This window comes from Caloenas nicobarica, chromosome 2 (assembly GCF_036013445.1).
Source record: "Caloenas nicobarica isolate bCalNic1 chromosome 2, bCalNic1.hap1, whole genome shotgun sequence".
In the NCBI taxonomy this organism is placed as follows: domain Eukaryota; kingdom Metazoa; phylum Chordata; class Aves; order Columbiformes; family Columbidae; genus Caloenas; species Caloenas nicobarica.
This window is the reverse complement of record NC_088246.1, coordinates 131,714,606-131,729,288: the sequence shown is the minus strand read 5'-3', so window position 1 is coordinate 131,729,288 and position 14,683 is coordinate 131,714,606. Positions and strand designations below refer to the sequence as shown.

Genomic DNA, 14,683 nt, shown 5'->3' with positions numbered 1-14,683 from the left:
TGTGTGTAAAATAGCAGCACTGGACTAGGCAGGGGAAAAATATGTATTACCAGAGTATTCTGCAATACTGTCATTTAACTTGATCACTGGAGTGATGAGTCACTGGCAGCAGATTAGTTTTTTATTTCACCTTTAGGAAATACTCAAATACCCTCACAGGATTTTGAGGTAAAAGGAGAAGCAATGAAGTCATGATACTGCTCCTGTGTTGCAAAAAGACAGGTTAAAATATTTTACTTAAAAAAAAAAATCAATATAAACTTGAAAAGGGATAGAGGAGACAGAAATAGTATAGCTTTCTTTTGCTGTTGGAAAACCAGGGGTTTTTATTTCCTCCTTGCTGTATAATAAACGCAAACTTTGGGACACTTGAGAGGTACTTGAGACAGAAAGCTGAGTCCAAATGTAAGGCTCAACCGCTCGTCTCCTGTCCTAAAGTGCTAGACAAAGTATAGCTTGCATTTTATCCACCAGATTCAGCAGCATCTTCCAGGTTTTCCAGATATTGTCAGAATCCTCAGATCCAAATGGTAAGTTAGAATTTATACATCTAATCTAAAATTAAAAAAAAAAAAAATCTGTGGAAGAAGTCCTCTTTTTAAATATCAACCTTTTCAGCTCCTGCCTTTTGTCAGAATATGTGACACTCACCATACACTAGTTCTCCCCAAAAAGTGGTTTTATTTTGCAGTTCACCTCTAATTCCAAACACTGAGAGCTGGGAGTGCTGGGTGCTATGAGCTAGTAAGGAATGTATAGGAGCTTAACAGCAGGAGCAACAAACCTGGGTTAAAAATTCGGTGACCAGGAACAAATGTGCCCTTTATTTCATCTCCCAGCTAAAGCCCTAGATACAGTTTATTGGTTTTAAACTTTTCTCATTTAGTAGAAAAATCTAAGCTTAGTGTTTGTACTTAATCACAGACACTTTAAATGGGACATATATGGCTCTATAAATTAAGCTAGCACAGAAGTATTCTTTGTTTAAAAGATGCAGAAATTGTTTGACAGTTAACTATTAAATGGTATCTAAAATACCTGGAATTTCCTCTGGAGAAGTGTATACCTCAACTGAGAATGACAAAATCAAATTTACACCAGAAGTGATGGAAATGTACTCAAATGATGGTCTCAAAGTCAGAAGCTAAGTAAATGTCTGAAAAATACTGAGCTAAAGTGGTTCTTCAAGGTCACACAGCAGTTTAGTGGCAAAGTCACTGTCTTTTGAATGAAACAGATTTTTTTTTATCCTGCAAAACACATCAAGAGGTCAAGTATTTTCAGTCACTTCGAAATGAACTAGAGACCTCCTGATTTTTTTTCACGCAGAAGAACAAGCAACTATGAATGTGCCACCGCAAGCATAGTCATTAGCCCAATGGTCATGTATGGCACTTGTCTGTGGTATTTTTACTTGGGAGTCTATCCTGGACCTAGAAAATATTTTCTCAAAACTGACATATTCTCATAAAAAGGTCTGTTTCTTGATTTAGTGTTTTTCTGAGAAAGATATTTGACCAGGTCTCCTCCTGACTTCTAGTTCAGTGTCCTATCCAATAGGTCATATGTCCCCCGTAGCAAATATGGATGAGTCCCCTCTTTGAGGAGTAGCAAGATCTGCAGCATCTTCATAATACTTCAGATGTACTTTTCTTCTCAAATTTTGGGTCTTGACATAAAAAGGCTGGAATGAAGGATATGGTGTTGTGCATACCCAAGTGAAGGCAGGGAGCCAACAAAATGCTCTTGTAATTACAAGTGAACATTCTTGTATCATAAAACTGCAAAGAAAAAGCTATAAATCAGAGCTGGCCTGGTGGTCCCTGGCAGCAAAGCACAGGAGATTTGAGCTCATTCCCTGAGCTAGCCAAGAGTGGAATCCTTGTGGAGACAGCAGCTCATTCCAAGGGAAGGGCATTCCTCGTGTCTCCTGAGTGATGGTCATGAAGCACTGATTTTGGTGGGAGTCAGATCCAGTCTTCAGCCCTGTAGGAGTGATAGCCTGAAAAGTGCTGGCCATTGTGGAAAATAAAGCAAGTTGAGAATCGAAGGAATTTTGTCTTCAAGAGCTCTTGTGCATGTTTAGGAGCCTACTGCTTTCAGTGTTAGGCCTGCATTATTGTCCAAATCCCGTATTTGAGCACCTATTGTTATACTTGAGTATGTAGGATTGTCTTTTAATTCAGGTATCTACTTTCATGTTTCCATATACTCACTCATGACACCAAATTGTGCTATAACCTTTTTATGGGCATTAAAAAAATGAAACTAAGTGACAGTATCCAAAACATCTCTACTGAATTTTCTGCCACTAATGAACATGTATTCAAACTTCATCTTGTTAGAAATGGGCTTTTCTTCAGTCCTGGAACATTTTTCCTTTTTTCTTTCTGGTGTCTCATGAGGATGTAGCTCTTTAAAAATCATTGATCTGCCTGGATAATTTACCAATTTCAAAAATAAGCACGTAAGTAGCAGGAGAGTAGGAAAGAATTAAAGCTGTTAGTGCTGGGCAGTTTTCTAGAAACTTTCTTTAACACAAGCTGTGGGGGGGTTGTTTCCTGTCTCTCTGAAAGATGTGGCTTGAGCTGAGCGCACGTTTACAAACAGTTTGGAAGGAGAAAAATAAGATGATCTACTGTTGTTAAAATAAAAAATTTTTTAAAAAAATTTGAGAGTGTACAAGTGATTATAGCAAAACAAACCCCAAATTGACAGCTGCACAAACAGCACTTGCCCAGCAGTGGTAGTCAGCTACTAGGAATACCCAGTTTCCCATCAGATTGGTAAGAATTTATAATCACTAGCACGTTAGGGGACTCTCCTATAATGAAACCACAATTTAATTTGCTAACCTGATTGTGGAGGAGATAAAGGAGGGAGGGCAGAAATTCAGAGTCTCACTTTGCGGAGTACGTTATTTGCCTTTTGATAGCGGTACGAGACTGAGACAGACAGTGTTTTCCAGAATCAGCCGCTACACTGGTTTAAGAGCTACAGTCCTGAAAGGTGAAAGGCTCTTTCCCGAACAGATGTGACCCCCTTCAACTCTGATAAACTTCCCGAAAAGATGAGGGAAATCTGTACCACACAGGATGTGCTCAGCACATTGAGGGATTGAGTTAGTAATGTCCCTGATAATTGTGGATACCTCATTGTAGGAGTCAGTTTTTATTTAAATTTTTTTAATAGGAGTATACACATCTGTCTTTATACCCAGCAGCTTTTCTGGCCCACAAGAAGTCCTCTGTGAGTTTCCCCAACTGAGCTCAGTGGGATCTCTGTCAGCTGCAAGATTTATGTCATCTTTTTCAGTCCTGAGAACTGTTCCTTAAGCTTTTCACATCTGGATTTAATTGGAAAGACATTAAAAGACATTAAGTGTGCTGGAAAAGCATATTTTAGGGAAGATCTTTATAGACACTTCCATTAAAGGAGCTGATGGTTGTAGGTTAAAATGGGATGAGGACAAGCCATCAACAGTTAGCAAGGGCAAAATTACATTACGAACTACTTCAGATGAGAAGTTTGGCTTTTAGCTCCTGGGCCTGACTCTGATCTCACTTAAATCAACTTCAGTTAGGAGAAAAATGCCGGTTAATGCAGCATAAAAATACCCTGAGATCAGAATAAGAAACTTTTGCCTTTTGGAAACACTCAGGTTTCTAATTACATACTGTATATGCTAAATATAATGCTTTTAGCTGTCAATCTGGATTTGGTACTTCGTTGGATGTATACTCATGCTTGTAAAATGAGACTTGGAGAATTAAGAGGGGGATTGGTCATTAGTGCTCTGAGGGTGGAAGTATTCTTCTCCGAATGTTGATATGTGGGCCACAGGCATAGAGTTACAGAGAAGCAGAGGTATGAGTACCTGGGCTTCATTACAGATGAATATCATTACAAGAATCTACAGCCCCACCTAAACTCCTCCATTGCTCCAGCCACAATGTGCTGCTTGAAGAAGCCAATGGGCAGTCCTTTGCATTAAGTGTAATCTATTGCTTTTCTCTTCAAACCAAGGTTTCTAGCCATGTTTAGACCAACACACATGTAAAATCTAAGGTAATGGTCTTGGTATGAGAGAACAAATTTTTTTCATTTAAAAATTGCTATAGTCAAAAAATCTTTTAATATCCATTTTTTTGACCACTCTGCATGAGCAGTTGCCTAAGAAAACCACTTAAATAACAGGATCAGTGCTTAAGTGTTGTTTAAATATAGCTCAGCTTAGAGCTCATTGATTTTGTTAAAACAGTTCTGGTTACATTTACACTACTCATAATATGGGTCTTTGCCTCATTTATGTGCTGCTAGCTATGTAGTGAAGGTTGTGGTAGTGATGTTAAAAACAGGATGGAACTGTGGAGGCCACACAGATGAAGAGGTTTGTCTATTGCAGTATGTTTTAGAAGTCACTATGAACTCTTACACAGCCAATAACCTCAATCCGCTTATTTAAAATCAAGAGGTCAAAATCTCCTGCAATACAGATAGGGTTAAAGACATCGGACTTGCAAATCTATGGCAGTGATGGGCGAAATGCCTATAAATAAATAATTAAATAAATCAAATTGTTCTGAGAACACAGCTGACAAGGATATTTTCCAGCCATCACTGATGAAAGAGACAGTGATTCATGGCCTTTCTTCCCTGCTGGTGCAGGATTTTGCCTGAGGATATACGTTCTGCTCTTTTCATTTTGAGGTTTAAAGCCATGTTTCTTAAAGTCACCCATAACTTTTGTCTGCAACTTCTCAATCATGCTTGAGTGTTGTCTCAATTGCATGATTTAAACCTCTACCTACCCATATAATAATTAGCCATCTAAATGCTCTTATTTGGAAGTCTCTAATTATTGAAAGCACCTATATTACTTAAATGTCTACCTCCTTCTGAAAGTTAGTGTTAAGTAGCTTTTGTCTGAGCACGTAAAATTAGAAGCGAGATTGATCTGAAGAGTAATTGCTGACTGGTGAATTTCTGTTGTATATAGTTAGTGTAAACACTTGAAAATTTAATTTTAAAATATTTTTCTGTTGATAAGATGTGATGATGCATAATTCTTTCTGTCTTTCTTCTTTCAATTGTAACAATTGAAGAAAAACTATGAAGTTTTGAATTAAAAAATAAATTTACTTTAAAATAACTTCCAAGTTTCTAGACCAGAACCAGTAAAGACTAGAGAGTATACACTGGAAAGATACTGAAATTACCTGACAAAAGAGGCTTGACTGGGACTTGTTTTAATTACTGATACTGGGGCCAAACTTTCACACCTCACTTACTGTTAGAGGACATAGACACGCCTCAGTAGATACTGGCATTGAACCTGAAAGATCTTTCAAGACGTTCATGAAGAAGTGCCAACTTACTGGTTTCCAGCATAGATTGCCACAGAGGCAGGAGTTAGCATTTCGGTAACACCTGAAAATGTTGCTCCTCGCAGTTGACAGTATGTGAAGAGGAAGGAGTCTGAGAAGATACAGATTTAAAAACATTTATTCTCTGAGTCCTGTACAGATCTCTTCGCAATCTTTTCTTCTTTTATTTCCATCCACCAGTAAGAACGCAGCGTGAACTTGGCAGTCAGACTGGCCTCTCCACACTGGATTAATCTCTTAAATTAGTGTTAAGTTTGTTAAGTTTGACATTCATATGAAAGCATACCTTTTAATTGTTTTTATAATTAGGTGCTTTTCAGCATGGTTTTCTCTCTGTGGCTAGAAACTCTTGAATCACCATTAAAGCAATAGAACTGTCTCACCTCAGATGATCATGCAGCTTTTTCCTGGGCTTTGAGATAACGCTTTGACGTTAATTACACCTGGAATTACTGCATAGTGCCAAGAATGGCAGTCAGCTTTCTAGTGTGGTGGTTCCCATGCCACCATCCCATAAGCCATACCTAATTGACCGTCTCTACTGTTAACTCAAGCAGTCTAGCTAAGTAGACTGTTGAAGTGAAAACTTACAGAAATAAAATCCTATGTTTAATAGTATCTTTTACTCCATACGCTTAGAATATTGAAAGGCATGGTCTTGTGTCCAATAAAGCTAGGTGGAAGAAGGTGACATTTATGCTGTTGTTGATAGAAGCTCTGCTTAATATATTGGAAAAATTGTTCAAGAACAGTTAATCCTTACTTTAGGATTATCCCCAGAAAGCCGGCAAGGTCAGGCTGTACTTAGATTGCATGTCATTGAAATGCTGGCTGCATGAGTTGCTGGGGGTAGCATTAACTACTACATGGGACTTGTTCTAAGCTATATCTGTGAATCATCGTTCTTTGTTTGAAGATGCTGGACTTCTTCTATCCTCCAAGCTCCTTCTCTTGACAGGTGCAATCAGTAGCCTTAATTGTAGTGCCTATCAGGTGACTATGACTTTGTGCAGAGATTAATCAGTTAGGAAAATGTTATTTCCATGTAAACTACATGAGTTAATCAGATTATAACCCTGTGTTTTTCATGCATATCATAAACTGTGTGAGGAAAGGGCTTAAAGTCATTGAATTAATGTTTACATTGTGCAGTGTGAAAAGCCTTTCTGAATTTAATTTCTAAACAGATGTTAACATTGGTTCACATGAAATCTAATCGACTGGGGACAATAGCACATTGGGAGGAAAGCAGCGAAAACTCCTAGCAGAAGTTATAACTTGTGATGAAGTAAATTAATTTACAAAAAAAGCTGTGGGGAAAAGGGATTTGTTTGCAATACCCATCACGTAGTTTTTGTTTAATGTATATGTGTTCAAACTGTTAAATCTTAGAGAATTACATGGATATTTTAAAGACTCAAATTTTAGCTGCTTTGTATGTATGTATGTAAGTCTACACAAGCAAATATATCTTCCCTTTGTGCATTTCTCTATGCACACAATTTTGGGTGTGGACAAGTTACAGCCAGGTGAAAGCTTCGTCAAAAATTCTTCATCAAGAGAAAGCAAAAACAGTCACCAAGAACAGTAATTTTAAATACATACAAATTTAAACAGTTGCTTAGCTTTGTGGCACCAAGTCCTCAAACTCACCTCTGCAGCTGTGATATCGTTGGGGTATTTTCGACAGCCTTTAAATGTGAAATTTAAATCCATGTATTAAAAAGTCATGCAGTGCATCTCATTACTGATGCAGACAGCTTTGCTGCAGTGTGATTGCACAGATGATATTGCCTTTTGAGGCCTCAACTGTCAGGGAGATGGGAAGAACCTCTCTGCTTTAGGGGGCCTTTTTTTCTCTTGGCTTAGAAAACAGATGAAAATTGATTGTTTGTAAATACACTTGCTACAAGTTTTGTTCGTGCATTAACTCTGCTGTTGTCTAGGCTTCTGACGTGCAAGTGAAATCAAGGACCGGAGTTAGATCTGTCTATCGTTTTAACCTGGCATGCAGGCCTTTTCTCAAGCCTAAACTCGGGCACAGCCTGAGACTTGTTCATGTATATGGCACGTGGCTACAGGTGGTATGACCACAATGAGTCATTTGACTCTGCAAACTCAGTCTAGAACTAAGACCCAGCTACCAAAGACAGTAAAATCTTGTCGTTCATGACATACCCTGCGCCCTGACTTAATCTATTTTTGCAGTGTAACTGTTTCTGCTCATATTTTTATGTCTAAAGAAAACACTGATTAAGGCCAAGCTGAATGTGGTTTTTTATGTACTTAGAAAACTGATGTTATGAGACATTTCACCAGTAAACTAACAGTATCAAGCAGTGCATTTATTATGTCTCAGACCTCCTTGATAAAGTCAACTGGAAGGAACACAGAGAACAAGAAACTTTTACAGTTTTTGGTTTCATGGAACAGTCTGAAATGCAATATATATTTAAGAGGAAAAACACAAGCTATCTACTGTGCTAAAACAAATGTGAAAATTTTATCATAAGGATGTGGTTCTAAAGTGCACATGAGCTAGTGTAGTGCCTGCCTGCTGTTCTTGCTAAAAGAATGATCTAATTTTACTAAACTGTCATTATAAGATGCTTAATCCCCAGAGTGAGGAACAGGAAGAATATTTGCAAGTTTCAGTGCTATTTATTAATTGCCGATTGACTTGAGGAAAGCTAAAAAATTACTGGAAACATCCATCCCCATCCTGATACACATACATACTAATAATGGAAATGGCAGCCAAGACAAACAGCTAACAGCGCGGTGCATCCTGTTGGCATCGTATTTTTGGCGCTGTTGTAGCTACACAGAAAACAAGTGATACAAGAAATGTGTAAGGACATCTGTTCTGTAACCTATGGGGCTTCACTCACAAAACAGTTGTAAAATCTTCTGGGGGAGTGAAAAATTTCTCTGTATCTGTGCAGATGCTCTATTGTAAGAAAAATATCAATGGAAGGAAGTACTGAGCCTTTAAAAGAGGAAATCGTTCACCAGATTCACTGTCAAATGTTCCATTCTTTTCTTTCCTTTTCATTGAAACTAAGTTATCTGCCATTCACCAGTTATATTTAAGCCAAGTGGTGTAAATCTGTTGGGACTAATAGAATTGAATCATGGATTAAATTAGCCCGGTGTCTGCTTGTGTCGCAGATGAGTCTGTAACAAACTGCTGCTGGTTTGGCTGAGAGGGAGTGGGTCTAGTGCATCCGCCACAGCTTGTAACTCTTCTTTGCTGCAGATCACCTGTGTTCTGTGTCACTCTGCTGACTATTCAGGTCACAGCCTCTCAGCTATCAGCTTCCCTCCTGAACCCAGCATCTTCATGTCTGCCTGGGGGCATGACAGGGAGAAGAGAAACATTAAGGACATCTATTAAGGTCCAAAGTATTGTTTACTTACCAGCTTCTCTCAGCTTTGCTGATGCTTCTAAATGTAAGCAAGCTACGGGAGAAAGAAAGGGGGAAGTTTTTAAAACACTGCAAGGCTCCTCTCTATCATTCCTCTGCTGCCCTTCGGTTACATCCCATGAATGGACATTTTAACAACGAAGGAAACTTTCCCACAATTGAAATGTTGTTGCAAAAGTTGGAGTATAAGTAGTAAGGCTCCACCCACAAACACCTGACACCTCTACTTGGAAGATGGAGGTTACAGGTACAGGACTGCTTTCCTGCTTCTTCTCCCCTCTGGTATTTGGCTTCAGAAATACAAGAAATCTGACATCTATCTTCTATATCACATTTCAGTTTGGGAAGGGCAAGGATTGAAGAAGGCAGAGATGGAGAAATGAGACTGCACCATGTTACAAGCATGAGGATTGGATGTTGTGTTTGTATTCAACATGCTTATCATTAAACAATTTGAATCTTACCTTCATTTTATATGTTTCCTTTAACTGTTCCATATTTATTTCCTTGACACCCATATAGTAATGATCCATGCTTACAGGCAAAGAGTTCATTATTTTATATTGTAGTACTTCTTCCCTGGCTGTTAGAAGAGATGCCCTCATGATTTGTTTCTATTGAGATTAATATTCCTCCTGTGGCTAATATTCCTCCAGAAAGTTCCAAAGCAGCTTTTCCGGAGAGCAAGCCTGAAAGCTGCTCTGTAATTTATGTGTTATGCCTTGCAATAGCCAGTTCTATGAGTAAGACAGTAGTAAGTAAAATATGTACTCATATTCAGAGCAATTCTAGAAAGGAACTAGGGAGTTTAGGTTGGTCTAATTAATCTCTGATGATTTGAGGATTTCAGTGACCACTGATCAAGATCAGACTGTTCTGCATATCATATGATCAACCTGTGAACTAATCTTGAATGAAACATTACTTGGCTCTGTTTCTTACCAACAAGGATCAGGGCCTTTTCATCCAAACTACCGTACAAACAAATAACCTGAACCAATAGTTCTGCCACAATAAGTTTACAATTCACACATCAGACCTAGAAGCTAAGAATGGATATGAAAAGGTCAACAAGATGATGGTCAAAAGGTCAAAAGCAGATGAGGCAGCAATTAAACTTTGTAGGAGGAGCAGATGTCTCAGCTTCCTTCTCTCCTTGCAGTGCTACCTAGTAATGGTTTTTGGATTGCCATACTTAAGGAGAAAGGAGATTCTTATTGTTTTGCTGATGTGCATCACAAAAAATTGACATGAGAGGACAGGAGATTATTGTGTTGCTAATCCATGGCCAACTAAAGTACAATACAGAAGCAGTCCTGTGCAAGGCAGCACAGGAGCCCAAATCGCTCTCCTTCCTCACATGATGAGTAGTGCTTGCATTGTGATGAAAAGGACCCCAGAGAGAGGAGGAGAAGAGAGAAATTGAAATTAAGAAATGTGTCAGGTTACTGGAAGAAACAGAGGAGTTGAGAGTAGATGAAAACCCTTGTTACCACTGGGAGAAGTTATTTCGGTTGAACAAGCAGTGATTTTGCTCAGTGGTCAAGATAGAGGTTGGAAAGGCAGCTGGTGATTAGAGCTTATAGGAGTTGAGAATACATGTCTAAAACTACAAGGGACACTGTGAGGTGGTAGAGAAAGAGCTGTCTTATGAAAAATACAAATATATCAAAATGTCAAGAAAACCAGGATAAATTAGGAAAGGGAGAATAAATTCACTGGGGAACTCAATGGGTGATAAAAGTGAAAGATCCTGCAATGGGAGAAGTAATTACTGAGGTGAACCTCAGGCTCAGCCCTTAGTCATAGCGTTGGAGAAAGGATAAAACGATTTTAAGATGAAGGGGAAAATTATGTCAATGGATGAGAAGAAGAAGCAAGCAGAGGGCAGGTTAGCTGTCAGACCAGAACACATGGAAAGGTTGAGTGGATGGGTAAGTAACAGTGATAATCTGAGGTTTACCAAGACACTTTGTAAAATGTTTAGCTTTTTATTTGTTTGCTTGGGCAAAAACTGTAAAACTTCGCAGACTAGAAAGATTCCATCTTTATGCATTATGCTTGGGAGTACCTTGCACAGCCTTCTGGAGCATTAGCAGCCACTCATTACTATAGACAAATCTGGGATTTTTACTTCAGGGCAGCCTAGCAATTTTTGTGCTGCTATTCATCTCACCAAAATACACAATGTCTAATAATATTTAAGTTCTATAAACATACCTTTCAAAGGAAGGAGCTGTTGAGAGAATCCAGACAAAGAATTAGTACAAAAGCAAATCTAGTACTTCATTACAATAGCAGCTCCTGTTCCCGATGGAGTCCCTGCTCTCCAAAAGGAATGGGGAATGAAGATGGAGACATGGATTCTTTCTGTCCCAGCAATTAAGAAGAGAGCAACTTCCAGTTTTCTAAACAGCATTTGTTATCTCACTGTGAAGAAAAGTGCTGTAGGGCCTGCAGTCAATTCCAGTGTTTGAGATGTTACCTTAGGTGACAGCGTCTGTGAAAATTTACCTTTTTTTCCTTCTGTGATTAGTTCCAATGCATCTTAGGTGGGAATGATTAAAGAGAAAAATCAGTTTTTCAGTCCTGCTTTAATTTCACCTTCAAGACAGAACCGACCTCAGCTCTTTTATTGTGCTGGATGTGTTTTCAAAGGCAGCAACATGGTCTCTAAAAGTTTCATAACCAACATTTGATAAATTATTGATAATTACAAAAAACCATTTGTCTTTCACCAAAGCAGTTAAGGGTGAGAGAAGAACAATTTTGAGTCCTAAAGGAGGACTCATGAAGATATGAGAGAAGCTGGTCAATAAAGAATGCTCTTGCACAGAAAAATGTCAGCTGAAAACTGATCATTCTTCTGTTGCTGATAATCATCCCATATTGGCACACTCTGTCTAGCACACTTCACTACCTATTTATAAGACATCAGTCTGCTGTGTTGTTCAAGATCCAGCCTTGGAGTGTTGGCAGTGTCCTGCTCACACTCTTCCTGTTGCTCACACCTTCTGCAATCAACTACAAGACAAGAATTTGTCCACAGGAGCTCCGGAAATCACGGGCTCTGGGAAAGCACATGGGGAAGCTGGAGAGAGGGGCAAGAATCCTAAAAGTATGTCATGTTCTTCTTGATGGTGATGAATCTTGCATTAACACAAATGGAAGTCACTCATATATACCCAGAGGAAAGAAGAAGAAAACATCCTCAAACCCGTGCACAAGCACAGTTGTTTATCATGAAGCTGTTATGTACCCACTCTGTTAGCTCTGTAGCCTAAATGGCTTCAAAATATAGGAAATTATTTAAATCTACAATGTCAAAATATACACCTTCCTTCATTTGGCGTAAATACAGTTATGTCAGTGGTTTTTTTGACAACTTATTTTTTGTTTAGGCAGCATTAAGTGCCTTGAAACAGTTTTCAGAACAAGGACTGGATCCAGTGGAAGGGGCTATGAAAGTTGAAAACGGAGCACATGAAAAGTAAGTACCATTTAAATCCTCTGCATTTTAATGTCTGTGTGGTGCAGCAGATAAGAAATGTTAATTAAGTGCTTAGTTGCCCTTTTAAACCTGTGTGAAAATATTTCCTCTGGAGTTTGTGAGAATTTGAGAGGATAAACAAGATTTCAGGTTTAGCGTTACTGATAATGTTTACTAATGAGCTATGAGACAGTCAGTCCTCCTATGGCAATCCTAAAGAAAAGGATTTTCTTTTCATTGTATGGGTTCTGTGTAAGTAGCATAACATCATTTTTGTCAAATATGTTGTAGCACATGATATTGCCTGTAAATAAGGATAACTGTCTGCCAAGAAGTCCTTATGTCTGCAAGATGAATTTTACTCCACCGAGTTTAAAAGTTAAAATTTATTTCAGATCTTAAAAAACTCGTACATGGAATATTCGCTCTAAGTAGTAGACAATAGAACCAGTCTTCACATTGGATTTTCAATTATTTAAGAAAGTGGGATTGTCTGTCCAGTATAGATTTTTTTCCAGCTGCTAGTCTGTTTATGTAAGAAGGTAGTCTTGTGTTACTAAATAAATTAGGAAGTAATAGAATAAGAGAAAGAAGACTAAAAGTGGTGTTTGGAATTTTCAATACATATATCATGGCTATTTATAAACTAATTTAATCAGAAACATTTTTCCATATGATCTCATCAGCATAGTATTTGAACATAAATATTGTTGTTTCACTTTAAAATGTTACCTTCCACAGTGACCTTTGAATCTCATGTGCCATCTGCTAATAAACATGTCTTAAAGATGTGCAACCCTGGACCTCACCACTCTTGTTAATGTATTAATCTTTCAGACAAGTCAAGCATCTGGGAGAGAAAGCAGACAATAAACAGACTAACTCAGGCACCATTGCTCAGGACTGCAAGGATTCAAAGGCTGTCGTCTAGGAGCTTCCCAGCACCCACGGCTGCCACTGCATCCTTATAAACCTGTCAACACGCAATAGGGTGTATGTGTACAAGGAAATGAATGACTAATACCATTATTTGGGTCTTATGTGAAGACAACACTATTCTAACACAAGAGATAGTATACATGGTACTGTTTATTCAACTGTGGAAAAAAATAAAATTGGACATTTCCCTTAGAACCTGAGATCAGAGCATTACTCAATTGGCCAGAGGCAGAAGAAGTCTGATCATGTTACTGGAGGTTAAAATAACAACTAATTAACAAAAAACATTTAAAAATAAAAGGGGGAAACTTTAAAATTTATTAATATTGAGGAAAACAAGTCAGCATTGGTTCAGTTATACAATTTTTTCATAGTGTAGTTTTAAGTTCAGCTTACTGTTTTTTAAATAATGCTTGAATATTTTAAAATTAACCAATGACAGTGCTGTGAGAATTGTAGTTGTTGTCTTCATATATAGTCATACAGCTTACCTTTTTATGCAGACATTATGCATTCTTCATTCTATATGAATATGTATGACTTTAAGATGCACTACTCAGAGTTGTATGCAAACTGAAGTTTAAATCATGACAAGTATTTGCTTAACATGAACAGATGTTCGTTATGATCAGTCTCGATATACTCCAGGAAAAAAGCAGATATGGTATTTGATTTTCCTTGGCATAATCGAAGAGGCGTCTTGCCTCCAAGCAACATTTTCCCTTTCAATTCTGCTCTCTGTTGTGTGAAGCACATCTACACCACATTCTGTGTGTTGTATCAACCCACCGTTTGCATTGACTGAGCGTTTTTAATCTCTGCATTCGGACCAAGAGCAAAAGGTAGGACTACAATGTTACCAAGCTGAGGATGGAAAAGAGTTGATAAAAAGATTGCTCTTCTGTGAAAAGAGCGGCAACAGAGATAAGACCTGTGTCTGCTCTGTACCAGCATATTTATTTTAAGTGTGTGGCCAAATGCAGTAAAACCACATCAGTTCATGTGTACAATGACAGTGTCGTCTCTTTCTTTATCATTCACAGGTGGACAACTAAGAGAATTAAGTGAAAAAAACCCCAAACAAATAACAACCCCAATAAATCCCACAAAAACCCCCACAATTGCAAACTAACAAATGGCTACCATGCCAAAGCCAAGGTTTAACCTACCTTTCCCATGCCACCACCTTCTACAAACTTACCATGTTAGACCAGTCATCCTGGCATTTAGATCATTTATTTATCCAAAATACGATGTTTTATTTTATGTAAACCTAACACAATAAACACATAAAGCTTCTACCAAGTGCATAACAGTCGCGACAACATTGCACAGGATTTTAGAAGCATTTGAACCAAGTGACTCACACAGGAAAGAAGACAAACAGCAATGTAAGGAAATGGTGCAAGGTATGGTGGCATTGATTCACCTCTGGGACA

General features: G+C 38.2%; 1 protein-coding gene across 6 annotated transcripts in view; it reads left to right on the top strand.

Annotated features, from left to right (window-relative positions):
- The window catches only part of STAU2 (staufen double-stranded RNA binding protein 2), a 174,333-nt gene extending 160,079 nt beyond the window's left edge, over window positions 1–14,254 (top strand). For 5 of the 6 annotated variants that reach the window (XM_065627399.1, XM_065627395.1, XM_065627397.1 and 2 more), the window contains 2 exons: window positions 12,217–12,305; window positions 13,143–14,254. In XM_065627399.1, coding sequence (XP_065483471.1) covers window positions 12,217–12,305; window positions 13,143–13,236 — 183 coding nt within the window. In that variant the 3' untranslated portion in view covers window positions 13,237–14,254. Of the gene's footprint in view, window positions 1–9,154; window positions 9,210–12,216; window positions 12,306–13,142 lie in introns of those variants that run through there. The other variant, XM_065627401.1, reaches the window with a different exon arrangement.
- Window positions 14,255–14,683: the final 429 nt, after the last annotated feature.